Source organism: Mustela lutreola, chromosome 9, assembly GCF_030435805.1.
Source record: "Mustela lutreola isolate mMusLut2 chromosome 9, mMusLut2.pri, whole genome shotgun sequence".
NCBI classification, from domain to species: Eukaryota; Metazoa; Chordata; class Mammalia; order Carnivora; family Mustelidae; genus Mustela; species Mustela lutreola.
This window is the reverse complement of record NC_081298.1, coordinates 84739825-84754465: the sequence shown is the minus strand read 5'-3', so window position 1 is coordinate 84754465 and position 14641 is coordinate 84739825. Positions and strand designations below refer to the sequence as shown.

The following is a 14641-nucleotide window of genomic DNA, read 5'->3' as shown; positions in this document are numbered from 1 at the left end:
CATTAAAGTATGATAATAAAAAGGGAAATTTTACATACATCCTAATTTTAGGGTATTAGTAAGGACAGAGCCTCAGCATAAAGCTTTTTGATTGTATGTGAAATATACTTGTAATTAAAAGTAAGTGATTCTACTACTAGGTATTAAAGATATTGGGCAGAGTACTTAATTTTCTGTCATTTTTTTCATCTATAAAATAGGAACAATAGTACTTACCTTTTGGGCTTCAGTGTAAATGTTTTATGGGTTAATGTGATTGGCACATAATGAGAGCTCAATAAATGTTAGCTACTATAGTCATTATAAGTAGTAATATTTGAACTGATGATGATAAAATTAAGTATGTTGTTTATCAGGATGAGTTTTTTTAGACCTGATGATTTGCCAGGCTTTTCAGAAATTAGTATGCTTGTTTGGAAGAACTACATATATGTGTGCGTGCGTGTGTTTGTGTGTATGAAATAGAAAATAGACTAGCAATGTATATATTACTACTTATTTTCTTTGCCATTATTTCTTATTACTAACCCATGTGAGTTAGATGCTGTCTCTCAATCCAAAATTGACATTTTGGGTCAGATAATTCTGTGTTTTGAATTTACAACAGTGTGAATGAATTGTAGGAGTTAAGCATCATCTCTAGTCTCTCTCTCTCTCTCTCTCTCTCTCTCTCTCTAGATGCCAGTAGCATCTCCCAAGTTGTAATAACCAAAAATATCTCTTAAAAATGTTTTCCAGTGTTCCCCCCTGGGGACCAGAATCACCTATGATTGAGAATCAGTGGTTTATAGTCTGATATTATACATAAACAAAATACAAAGTTTTCCCCAGGACAACTCATAAGGAAGATTAGCAATTAGTTTGTAAAACTGAGGTGAAATGTATTCATTTTGGCACATTGCAGTTAAGTTTTCATACCCACAGCAGTTCCCTACTTCACGAGACCTGGAATGATTTAATTTTTCCATTTTAACACTATTCATATTCTCTGTGTATGGTACCACTTGTGAATCTCTAAATTAATCCTGACCTTTTCTCCTTCAATGTTATTTTTCATCTTTTTTGTTTGCCATCCTTAATTAAAGTGCCCGGTATGGTATGTTTCATAAGTGAGTGCTGAGGTGCCTGGGTGGCTCAGTGAGTTGGGCATCCAACTCTTGACTTGAGCTTGGGTTATGATTTCAGAGTTGTGAGGATCAAGCCTGGTGTTGGGCTTTGGGCTCAGTGGGGAGTCTGCTGGAGATTCTCTCTGTCCCCCCTGCTCTGCCCAGCCTTCTGCTTGCACACATGTGTGCTCCCTTAAAGAAATCTGGGGCAGGGGGGGTGTGGGGGAAGGCGAGGCTTAGTGCTTACGCACAAGCAGGGGGAGCAGTAGAGGGAGAGGGAGAAGCAGGCTCTCTGTTGAGCAGGGAGCCCAATGCAGGCCTTGATTCCAGGACCCGGGAATCATGTCCTGAGCCGAAGGCAGATGCTTAACCACTGAGCGAACCGGGTGCCCCAATAGTAGTTTACTGTTTTAACAGGTGTTTGTATTGTATAAAATTCTCCTGGTTAATAACCACATTCAGATTGCAGCCTTACATTGAAGTATTTTCCTGTTAGTAATCTCATTCAATCCTATAGTTGTATGAATAAATATAAATAAATTTTAAGCTTTTACATTGTGATTTGAGTAGATGAAGTAATTATGTAATGGTGAGTTTACTGATGTTTTCTAAAGTTTCTCTTTGAGTTTGTTTTAGGGAAGTGTGTTGATGGGTCAGCCAATATGTGGGTATACTGTATAATATACAGTTCTTACAAGTGTGGACTTTTAGTTTTCATAAAGCTCACAATATTCCATATAGTTACAAAACAAATGTAGATTTGTTCTTGACTGTGATGTAACTTGTGCCTGAATAGTTTGAGAATTTTTGTGATTCCCAAAGTGTGCTTACCTTGGTCCTCTCCTCTGTGTTATAGGCATATGGTTGATGATATGTTAAGTGCAGATGATGTCAGTTGCAGTAGCTCCCAGGTCAGTGCAAAATCAGAAAAAAATATGGCTGATTTTGATGGTGAAGAATCTGGGTGTGAAGAGGAACTAGTTCAGATTAATTCACATGCAGAGCTAACATCTCATCTCCAACAACATCTTCCCAATTTAGCATCTATTTACCATGAACATCTTAGTCAAGGTAAGATTCTGTAGTAAGTAAAATATATTACTTGCTTTAAAACAGAGGAACAATTTATATTCTTAAAAGAACTCAACATTTAGTGTTATGATACTTAAATATTTTTGCCAGAGAACTTTCATATGGTTAGTTTTTATTCCTAGGGAATGAAATTATTATGAATACTTCATCATGAGTATAAAGGTTGCATTTCCATCAAGAGATATTTAGCTAGGAAAGGGAATATATAATAATATATGTAAAATTATAACTGTGATTTAGAAAATAAATGGCTGTATTAAGTGTATTTAGAAATTTTAAGAGCTAAATTGAGATTACACAAGGTCATGCGTTGTATGAGTCCATTTATGTAAAAATGTCTAGCATGGTCAGATTTGTGGAGAATAGAAAGTGGATTAGTCATTGCATGTGGCTAGGGAGGGTCGGGGGAAAATAAGAGGAGAGGTAACTGCTAAAGGGCAAGGTGTTCCATCTGAATTGATGGAGATGTTTAAAAAAATGATCGTTCTAAGCACTTCACATCAACCTAAAAAAAGTAATAGGATATGATCATACTTGGAAGAATGGAGGTTAGAAGAGTTAATAATAGGAGGAGGAGGAGGAGAGGGAGACAAATTAAGAGGGAAATACAGTTTTAAAATTAGCAATTTAAAGGTCTAACTTCCTGAAACTCATAGATCGTTGTGTGTCCGTATACTTACACAAAAAAAAAAAAGTGGTGTATACATTAAAATAATTAAAATAAAGGTCCGACCTCATACTTTTTAAAGGTTTTTTTAAGGTACTATAAGCACTAGCTAGCTTAGGAATTGGGTTTTGGGGTGTCAGTACATTACAGACTAAGTAAACCTGATGGGTTAGATTTATGCAAAGCACCATGATCAAATTTGGAGATACAACTTGTGGACTTTGGCAGCAATTTGCTAATTTCAAATGTTACTTGTGCATAATATAGGTAAGGGCACCTTGCCTTTTTTTTTTAAATTGTTACTGTGGTTTTTTTGAGAAATGAATAGGTTAAGATTGAGGTCATTTGAATTTTATATTATATTTACTAAATTTTCACCATTCTGTTTTTATTGTTTTTTTACTGTTATTTAGTATTATGTGTATATTTTAGTATATGAAGTTAGAAATTGAGCAAAATTATTACATAATAATATTAATGCTCTCCAAGTCTACGTAGTATTGCCGTGTATTTAATACTGCAAAGAACTGTTTCAACAGAGTAAAATAATTCACTTTAAAAATGGGCGGGAGGTGGCTGGGGGGTTAGTCAGTTGAGTGTCTGACTTGGTTTCACTCAGGTCATGATCTCAGGCTTATGAGATCAAGCCCCATGTTGGGCTCTGTGGAATCTGCTTTAAGATTCTTTCCCTGTTCCTCTCCCCACTCCTGCGTGTGCTCACTCTCCTTTTTTCTTTTTTTTTCCGTTTTTTTTTTTTAAACATTTTTTTAAAAAAGATTTTATTTATTTATCAGAGAGAGAGAGGGAGAGAGCAAGCACAGACAGAGTGGTAGGCAGAGGCAGAGGGAGAAGCAGGCTCCCTGCTGAGCAAGGAGCCGGATGTGGGACTCGATCCCAGGACGCTGGGATCATGACCTGAGCCGAAGGCAGCTGCTTAACCAACTGAGCCACCCAGGCGTCCCTCTCCTTTTTTCAAATAAATAAAATCTTTAAATAAAAATGGACAAATAGAATTTTGTATAGTTAAAAGAAGATACCAGAAAATGGTTAGCAAATACATAAAAATGATGCTTAGCATCTCTAGTTACCTGGGAAATGCAAATTAATGCCACAGTAAAATACTACTACACACCTACTCGAAAGTGTAAAATTAGAAACTAATCATCTTAAATGGAACTAAAGATGTAGAGCAACTAGAACTCTCCCTTGCTGTTGAGGAGTATGAAATAATATAGCCAATTTGGAGAACTATTTTACCAGTTTCTTGTAAAGTTGAACTTGTATCCCTCCATATGACCCAGCAATTCCTATTCTCAGTATTTACCTAAGAAATGAAAGCATATATAAATAAAAAGATTTGTACATTGAATGTTCATACCTGTTGTACTCATAAGAACCTCAACTGAGATTAACTGGTAGATTAGCAAATTATAGTATATTCACATAATATACTACTACTCATCAGTAAAAAGGAAAGAACTACTAATACATACAGCACAGTGGGTGAATATAAAAAAAAAACCTTCTAAGCAAATAAAGCTAAAAAGGAGTAGTACATACTGTATATCACTTATATGTAGTTTTGGAATGTTCAAAAGTAATTTATAATGGTTGAAATCTGCTTAATGATTACTGAAGATTTGGTTATGGGAAATGATTATAAAAGGTCACAAGGAGACTTTTTGGGGTACTATAAATGTTCTATGTCTTGCTTATGTGTTTATATTTTAATAAAATTAATTTAAAAATAAATACCAAAACAAAACCCCCAAAAGGTAAGGTAAGCCAAAATCTGGGAGAAATACTTACAAATTGTTTATCTAATAAAGGCCTTGAATTCAGAATATGTAAGAACTTTTGCCACTCAGTAGTAATTTAGCAAATAATGTATACAAATGACTGATAGCACCTGAAAAGAAGGTAAACACCATTAGTCACTTGGGAGTTGCAAATTTAAAAACCTTAATGAGATTCTACTGTGCATCTATTAGAATGGCTAAAATAAGTGCAGACCATGCCCATGTGATGTGGGGATATGGATGAACACTAACTGGTACTCTAATCGACTATTGGTGGGCATATATAATGGCATAACCATTTTGGAAACCTGTCTGGTAATTTCTTGAAATGTTAAACACACATTTACCCTGTGAATCACCAGCTTCAGATTACCAAAGAGAGAGGAAAGCATGTATCCATACAGAGACTTGTTATGCAGACATTTATGGCAGCATTATTCATATTAGCCAGAGACTAGAAACTCCCACGTCTGGGTTAACTGTTGAATATATTGAAATGAAGCATATTCACATAGTAGAATATTATTTTGTAATTAAAACACACTAGTGATACGTGCTTTCACATGAATGTACCTCAGATATTTTGCTTAAGTTAACAAACTCAGACGTAAGACTGTACATATATTGTATGATTTCATTTACATAAAATTTCTAGAAAATGCTAATTTATGGGGTTGGAAATGGATTAGGGCTGAGGAGTGGGATAGGAATTAATTGTAATTAGGTATGAGAGAATGTTTTAGGGTGGTGAAATGTTTTAAACCTTATGGTGATGGTTGCACAATTCTTATTTTAGTGAAATCAATGTATATGTACCATTCAGTAGGGAAATTTAATGGTTGTTTAAAAAGACTAGCATTTTTGCTTAGGAAAGCTAATGAGAATTTATTTAACCTGGTGCTTGGAGTCTGAATTATTATATTAGAATCTTCGATTGTTATGGGTAAATAATCTCCAGTAAATTTTTTTTAATATAGAGATATAAAATACTATATAATTTAGAAGAACGTTCCTTGGCTATAGAGTTATTTCAGGAAAATTATCTTTATGCTTCATTTGGGTTTCAGGCATTTACATGCTGTCTCTTGACATGCAAAAAATAATTATACTTTTAGAAATAGTGAAGAGACCATGAGAGGAAAGCTCTTTCCTTAACTTTAGTTTAATCAGACTGAAATAACACTATGCCATTGACAAAGCAACTGTTGTGTTAACCTCGTATTGTTTTTATACTTAGGATTTGTTGATGTTATGAATGCTGTATTCACAATTTCTGCCTATTGTATTCCTCTAGAATGTGTTATATTTTGCCCTTTCAGGACCTGCAGTTCATAAACATCAGTTCAACAGTAATGCTGTGACAGACATTAATTTGGATAACGTTTGCAAGAAAGGGAACACTTTGTTGTGGGATATAGTCCAAGATGATGATGCAGTAAGTTACATAATAGAGCAAAAAGATGACAAAATTTCAGCAAAATGCAATCAGGATAAACAGTAACTTTATATGTATACATTTTTTTGTAGGTTAATCTTTCTGAAGGATTAATAAATGAAGCAGAGAAACTTCTCTGTTCCTTAGTATGTTGGTTTACGGATAGACAGATTCGAATGAGATTCATTGAAGGTTGCCTTGAAAATTTAGGAAATAACAGGTAAATAAGAATTTAAAATTTTTTTATGTAGTAGTCAGGGTTAGTTTTGTATATTCTTTACTGAGTAGGTGTTGGTGGATTCATAGCATGTAATGTACCATCACTGGCCTTTTTTTTTTTTTTTTTAAATAAGTGTGGCTTTCGTATTAGGTTTGAAGATTTTTACCTCACAAGAATTTTTTTTTTTTTTTTTTTTTTAAATCAGTCAGTCTTGCTTTTTCAGCACACGGACACAGACACTCTTGATTAAATACCCAATAGAAACAAAGTAATAATACTCTTCATTTTTTCTGGGAACATACTGGTAACTGCTGTGTCTTCAAATTAGTTAAATGTTCTTAAACTGTATCATATATAAAAGAACCTAAATAAGATAAACTAAGTTAAACTTAAGCTGAGTATAGTATAAATATTTTGTATTTGTTTTTGTATTTTGTATTTGTGTTTTCAATATAGTATAAATATTTTGATAATGGTATTGTTCTTCTAAGTGAATTTGATCTTTGGGGTCTTGACTTCCATAGTGCATAAAGAGGTTAGTGGCGATTTCTAGTTGGATTTCCACCGTGTATTTATATACTTCTTACTGTGTATGAGATGATTACCATAAATTTGTTGATTTTCAGGCCTCTTCCCTTGGCTTTGGAAATGCCATTCTCTGATATAGTGAATTCAGTTACTAATTGAATCTGTTGTATTCTTTTGTGTTCATATGTTTTCAGTTTACCTCTGCCTAAGACTGATATAAATGTTTAATTTTACTGAATATTTAAGTGCTTTAACCTATTTTTTTACTCAGTTAAATTAGAAAAAGTATGTCTGATATTTTCTACTTTGGGTCTTTTATGGGCTATGTAATTTGAACAATCACAGTAGAAAAATTGCTTCTTCATGCAGGCATAAGAAACCATTAATAGACCTCTGTTAGTGGATCAGTTGCAACATTTGGCATATATTCTTTAAAAGGAATGCTTTTAATGGCTAGATGATATTTCATCATTTATGTAGGTATTATAGCAGTTAATTTTAAAGTGTTGTCTTTTAGAAGTCTTTGTGGAACACTGAAGCCTTTTTTTTTTTTTTTAAGATTTTATTTATTTATTTGAGGAGAGAGAGAGAACGTGAGACGGGAGAAGGTCAGAGGGAGAAGCAGACTCCCCACAGAGCTGGGAGCCTGAGGGGGACTTGATCCCTGGACTCTGGGATCATGACCTGAGCTGAAGGCAGTATGCTTAACCAACTGAGCCTCCCAGGCACTCTGAAACACTGAAGTTTTTAAAAGTGATTGTATCAATTTATATTTCCCATATGTGCGTCTGTATGTATACCCTGTGGCCCAGTAATTCCGCTGCTAAGTAGGTGCGTTACAGAAATACATCCAGATGATTGCCAAAAGGCACATTCAAGAATGTTTGTAGCAGCACTATAGAAAATAACTGGAGTTTCCATATAGCTGTGTAAGTGCCGCAGAAGAGTAGAAAGGAAAATGGTGGATTGTTCATTGAATGAAGTTACAGCAGTAACATTGAATGAATTATGGAATAGTGTGGATGAATCTCACAAACAAAATGTTGAGTGAAAGAAGCCAGATATAAGAGAATATATCACTATTATTCCATTTACGTGAAGTTTACAAAGAGGAAAATGTATTTAGTAGTCAGAATAATTTTTACTGTTGGGTTATTAGTGACTGGAAAAAGGGACACAATGAAGGACAGAAGTATGTTGGTAATAATTTATTTCTTGAGTGAGTGCTGGTTGTACCGGTATATTCACCTCCTAATATTTTCAGTTGTTAGATTTATACATGTTTTTCTATGTATACTCCTGTAAAACTATGTGAAAGATAAAATACCATGCAACCTTTAAAGAGCTCCTTTTTAAAAAGATTATACAATGATATGGGCATGTACTTGCAGGCCTGTTAAAAAGATTGCAAGCAATATGTGAGCTGTAGTAAAATGGTTATTTCTAAAAGGATTGAATTATTTTTTCTTCTTTATGCTTTTCTATTCCTAGTTTTTCTGTAATGAACATATCTTTCTCTTAAAAGTAGGGTAACTAGGGGTGCCTGGGTGGCTCATTTGGTTAAGTGACTGCCTTCGGCTTGGATCATGATCCTGGAGTCCCAGGATTAAATCCCCCATCAGGATCCCTGCTCAGCAGAGTCTGCTTCTCTCTCTGACCGTCCCCCCTCTCATTTTCTCTCAAATAAATAAATAAAATCTTCTTAAGAGAAAAGTAGGGAAACTTTAAAGGGACAAAAGGAAAAGTCTGTGTGTAAAATGGAAAATTGTCAATTTGGGTTTTTTTTTTTAAGCTTTAATTTGTTCACTTCCAAATTACTTGAAGATGAAACATTTTTAGTTTGTTCAAACCAGTTTCTGTATCCTACTATAGTTAAAGTTTTATGGAGTATGTAGTAAACATTATTGTTTTGAAGCTAATTTTACATTCAGACTTGACTCTGCATATGGTTGCTATATCATGGTAGTTTTGTAGTGAATGACAGTCATGTATGATAACATGTAGAGCACAGTGGCATTTTTCAATATAGGAAATATTCAACACATCTGGTGTATACCAGCTGAACTTACCAAAGTTACACACGTTGAAAAAAAAGTTTTGTACATTATTAGTCTGGGTTTCCTGATAAACCAGTGAATCATCTCCCCTCGCCACCCCTGAGGCAATGTCAGCCTACATATTTTTGGTTGTCACTCTAATGAATAAGATTGGAGATATGATTACAGGCCAGGGATGCTTCTAAATATCCATCACTGCAGAGGATTGCCCCTCCATAACAAAAGATTATTTGGCCAAAAATGTCAGTAGTGACCTCAGAGTTTTAGAAATCCTATCCAAAACACAATCTTTTCTCAAATCTAGCCCCCTGAGTTTACCGTCAGAAAGGAATGTTGCACAAGGATGCTAATATTAATAGAAAAGCACTTCCTTATGTTGAAACTAATGGGCCACCTGCAGCCTTAACTCATTTAGTATTTTCCTGGCATTTGACAGAAGAACACAGAAGTCTACTCCTGATGATGTCAGTTTTTTATGTACTTAGGGAGGTTTTAGCTTTTTATTTTCTCTCTGCTAACTTGTAAGTTTTCTTTGTAGTACTTTTATTTTCCATGGTTTATAGTTCTCTCAGCATTTTTTGTTTTTCCTTTTCTGTGGTCACATGCAAACACTTTCTAAAAATGCCTTTCGTAATCTCTGTGATACGCATCATGTGTTTAGTGTGTGTTTAGTCTCAGGCAAATTGTTTTATAGGGCACATAACGACATTTTGAATGTAGGAAGTTAAGTTACAGAAACACATACTAGACTGGTTTGCAGAATGTTTTCACAAAATGAAAGCATGAGGCAGACAGTAGCTCCCACAATGGAGAGTCCACTACTTTTCAGCTTGATATGAGGTAAGATTGCTGTTCACTTGGTAGGGTGGATGTAGGGGTTGGGTTTTAATCAGCCCCTTTGGTATTTTGTTTACTAGAAGGCAGGTCCATATCCTGTGCTTAGGTATTTTCTAAGTTTCTTTCCCCTTCCAAGAATTGAATTGAGACTGGAAATTTATCTTGTGTGCTATTTTTTTCCATTCTTGATCCTCTGTAGGTACTTAAACACAGGCTCAAAGTTTTTCCCTTTGTGTACAAAAGATTTCTTGAGTAAAATGATCATGTGTCAGGGATCCTGTTTTATATAAGTAAAGGTTTAAATTGTTAAGAAATGCGTGGTACTATATGCTACTTTTGTTTTCTTCTTTTAAAGACTATATTATGTATAGCATTTCATGTCAACTTTTGGAATACTAAAATTTATGATGAGTAACTAGCATTTTGTAGAACACACCAGTCTTCAGATACGAAGTCCAGGATTAGGGAAAATCATTCAGACATGATTTTCTTTTCTTTCTTTCTTTTTTTTTTTTAAGATTTTATTTATTCATTTGACAGGAATCACAAGTAGGCAGAGAGGCAGGCAGAGAGAAAGATGAGGAAGCAGGCTCCCGGCTGAGCAGAGCCCGATGTGGGGCTCGATCCCAGGACACTGGGATCATGACCTGAGCCAAAAGCAGAGGCTTTAACCCACTGAGCCACCCAGGCACCCCCAGACATGATTTTCTGAATAGACCAGCAAATGTGTTCATCTTGCGAAGGCAGCATAACATTTCATTGGAAGTACAGGAATACCACACTGTTGCCTAGATTGAAGCAAAGAGGGCAGTTTAGGGTAATAACACTTTTATTAAGTCTAAAATTAGTCTTTTGTTACTCTGGATCATTGAATTTTTATCTTAAACACATTGTTGCCTAAGATTGTGTTTTGTTATTTGAAACTTTTACCCTTAGAAGAAATTGTGAAATGTAGGTTTGAGTATAATGACACCACCCCCCCCTTTTAATACTGAGTTTTCTAAGCATATCAGTGATCAAAACTTTGGGCAAAAAAGTTGATATGTTAGTGTAACTTCTTGTAGTCATTACAGGAGAAATTCTATGACATAATTTTAAGAACAAGTTGGTAGATCTTGTGACGTTTCCTTTAAGACTGAAGTATAAATTATTATCACCAAATTATCTTACCCATTTTGTATTTGTTACTAATTTGCAGTCTATAATCTCTACTTTATATCATTTTTCCTTTTAAATTGATCAGTTTAAGTAGAAAGTTATAGTATTTTGGGATCAATTTGAATGTGGATTTGGTCATTTCTTATAAACATTTTGTATGTTTGAATTTTTTAAAGAAAAATGGAATTTTTCTGATAACCTAATGAACTTTTAAAGAAATGTTTTAGTTCTGTAAAATATAATCATTCCCTGATAACTCAGTGTTTATATTATCAATTGTGGCAAAAAACATTCCTTTTCCAGTAGGAGTAGTGGAAAGATGAGTCTCATTTCTACATTTGTATTCTTGGTTATTCTAGTACATGAACCACACCATTATCCATTCATTTCAACCAGTATCCACTCATCACCTGGTTTCCTATTATGTATTGTCAAGCAGCATTACATTTTATAAAATAAAAACAGTTTATTGTGGAAAATTTAGAAAGTAAGTTTAAACAATCTAGACATTTAACACCATTGACTGTAAGAGATAAGATTTTCAGAAAATAACAACTATTGCACACTATAACACTTGTCATAGTATCTTCTTAACATCAGCTATATCTCTTTCTAGTCTTTGTTTCTTTGTATTTTATTTTTTATTTTTTAAAGATTTTATTTTTTTGAGAGAATAGGTGGCTGTGGGTGTGGGTGAGGGCAGAGGGAAAGTTACAAGCAGACTCCCTGCTGAGCAGGGAGCTCGACACAGGTTAGATCCCAGGACCCCGGCATCATGACCTCAGCTGAAGGCAGATGCTTAACCTACTGAGCCACCCCAGGTGTCCCTGTTTCTTTGTATTTTAAAACCACTGTTAAAATAATTTTGAAATTTGCTTTCATGATTGTAGATGTAACTTTTCTATATTTTTTCTTTGTGATATACTGTATTGATTTTTTGTTTGTAAAGCATTAGATCAAATTAATATATATTTATACATTGTTTTTTTATGTCTAAGTTTTTAGGAAAAACTCCACTAATGTTTCTGAAATTTTGTCAAGAGATTTGATTTGATTTTATTTTTTACAGGGAGGCAGATGAAGAGGGCGAGAGAGAATCTTTAGCAGGCTTCATGCCCAAAGTGGGGTCCTATGCAGGGCTTGATCTCATAACCCTGATACCATGTCCTGAGCTAAAATTAAGAGTTGGTTGCTTAATCAGCTGAGCCACCCAGGTGCCTGTTGACAGGAGATTTTAGATAAAGAATCTACAGTTGATTTCCCCTGATTCTCAAGGTCCATTTTCCTAAGCATCAGCAATGTGTAACTTTTGAAAAATACTAACAATTTTAATATTTAAAAATATACTTAAAAATTTAAAGTTTTTAAAAAGATTTACTTATTTTGGGGAAAGGGAGGGGGCAGAGGGCAGAATCTCAAGCAGACTTCCTGCTGAGTGCAGAGCCCTAGATCTCATGACCTTGAGATCATGACCTGAGCCAAGTCAAGAGTCAGACATTTTAATTGACTGAACCACAAAAGCGCCCCCAAATTTAAATGTTTTTAAATATTTAAAGAATATTTATTAGGCACTTACCGTTTCTATGATTTAACTGTTACTCCTTAATCTGTACCAATGTGGTTTTGGTCTTCTAGCATTCTACTAACATGCTGTTTCTTTTGTCATCTGGTGGTATTTTTTTTTTTCTGTCCTCATTCTTCGTGACTATATTAGCATTTTACACTGTTGTTCTTCCTCCTTTCTTGAAAATCTTAACTTTAAGTTCTTTATTAGATGATTATTTAAGCTAATATGTATTCATTTTGCACCACATGCATTGCTTTTTAATTAATATGAATGTCTTTGCTCTCATCAAGCACTTTCTAGTGATAGATGCATTAAGGGATTATTCATTAGGTGGTGATGAATGAAGAAAAATTGGGAAGGAATCAGGAATAAAGAGGTTCTGGGGCAGTGGAAGAGTGTTATTTAATATGGAATTGGTCAGGGTCATCCTTCTTGACATTTGAGGAGACCTGAGAAAGTATGGGAAGGAGTTCTGCACAGAGATGTTTAATGAGCATTTCAAGTAGAGGCAGTAACAAAGTTCTGAGGCAGGAGTGTGCTTGTATGTGTGTGTGGTGGGGAAAGTAAAGAAGAAAATAGGAAGGAAATTTTAGTTAGATTGATAAGAGGAATGGGGAGCTCATAGGGCTTTGTAGTCCAACTTAATGTAAAGAGATAATACATTTCTCCAACTTTGGATTTTATTCAGAAACAGGAAGTTTTCTTTTCTCTTTAATTTTTCCTACTTGGTATTTACAATGCAGCTGTATGTTCTGATTTTCCTGGTACTCTTCTCAAAAATAGGCATTTTGGGGGACTTGTATTCCTTATTTTACTCTTTCTAGACATTTTTTCATGAAGCAATATAGGTTCCTTAAAAAAAATTCACCACCTCATTAGAGTTTGTCTTCCTTCTTTCTAGTCTCATGCAATCAACCTCCTTGCCTACCAAGACTTTTGGGATCTGTACGTCTCTGTCTTCCCCATATCACGCCCCCCACCCCACCCCCATGCCGGCCAAGATAGGTATACTCAGATCTACTTGAAGTTGCAGAGTGATTTCTTATTCCTTTTTTGGTCCTTCATACTTGAAGTGTATGGTGTGCTCCCGTTATTAACATGGCTTGTACTGAAGTGATTTTCAGCTTGGATGCAGCTCATATTAAGTGAGAATCGGGGAGAAAGGGTTAATTTGTATAGTTTGAAAAATGCTGTCTATATTATTGCTGCTCAGAATGTGGCTCACCAACCAGCAGTTTGAGTATCATTTGTGAGCTAGTTAGAAAAATTTCTGAACTCAGACATGGCAGTCAGAATTTACGTTTCAACAAAATTTACCCAAGTGAATAAAGTGCACATTAAACTTTGAGAAGCTCTATTCTAGATAACATACTTAATAAGCTGCTTGTCCCTATTTTCCTTGATTAAATACTCAGAAGCACTGACAACTTAGTTTTTTTTTTTCTATGAAAGTTATTTATCTTTACATGTTCTTATTTGTTTTTATACTTACGTATTTATAGTGTATTTTACTTTAAAAATCTTGGATTGGGATCTTAAAACTTGGGTTTCTTGCCCCACTGTATAAAATAAACTTTAAGGAAAAATTTTTAGTGTTTATGTAAGAAATATATTTATACTGTGAAGTTCATTAAAATCCTTTTGCACCTAAGATTTTTAAATAGCTGAATTTCTGTAAAATGCAAGAATTAGTAATAGTAACTAAAATTATTTTATTCTATAAATACCTGTTTTTGCTGTTTCAGATCAGTAGTAATTTCACTTCGCCTTCTTCCAAAACTATTTGGTACTTTTCAGCAATTTGGGAGCAGTTATGATACACATTGGATTACAATGTAAGTAAATAAAATAAACAGAAATATTCATTTTTAAAGACTTTTTAATAATCATAGAGCAGTTTTGAGTGACTTACTAGCTTTTATGTTGCACCGGGCATATTTGCATTTTGTATGGTTTAAATGTTTTCTTAGATTTTTTGGCATGCATTTTGCCATTTAGCCCGTGAAGATTTTATCAACATCAGTAGAAAAATCTGGCTTTTGTATTCTTTGTAGCTTAAGAAAAATACGGTAGCAAGTAATGCTCTAATTTTAGGGTGAAGATTTGTAGTATATCCATCGCAATAAAGGATTCCTGTAAAAGATAACACACTAAAATAAACAGTCTAGGATGTCT

General features: G+C 34.3%; 1 protein-coding gene across 5 annotated transcripts in view; it reads left to right on the top strand.

Moving 5' to 3' along the window:
- Positions 1-14641, top strand: part of USP34 (ubiquitin specific peptidase 34) — a 249299-nt gene that overhangs the window by 113490 nt on the left and 121168 nt on the right. For all 5 annotated transcript variants that reach the window (XR_009357235.1, XM_059187767.1, XM_059187768.1 and 2 more), the window contains 4 exons: positions 1963-2177; positions 5984-6099; positions 6192-6319; positions 14212-14301. Coding sequence is in view for 4 of the 5 variants with exons in the window: in XM_059187767.1 (XP_059043750.1) it covers positions 1963-2177; positions 5984-6099; positions 6192-6319; positions 14212-14301 (549 nt within the window). In the remaining variant the exon portion in view is untranslated. The remainder of the gene's footprint in view (positions 1-1962; positions 2178-5983; positions 6100-6191; positions 6320-14211; positions 14302-14641) is intronic.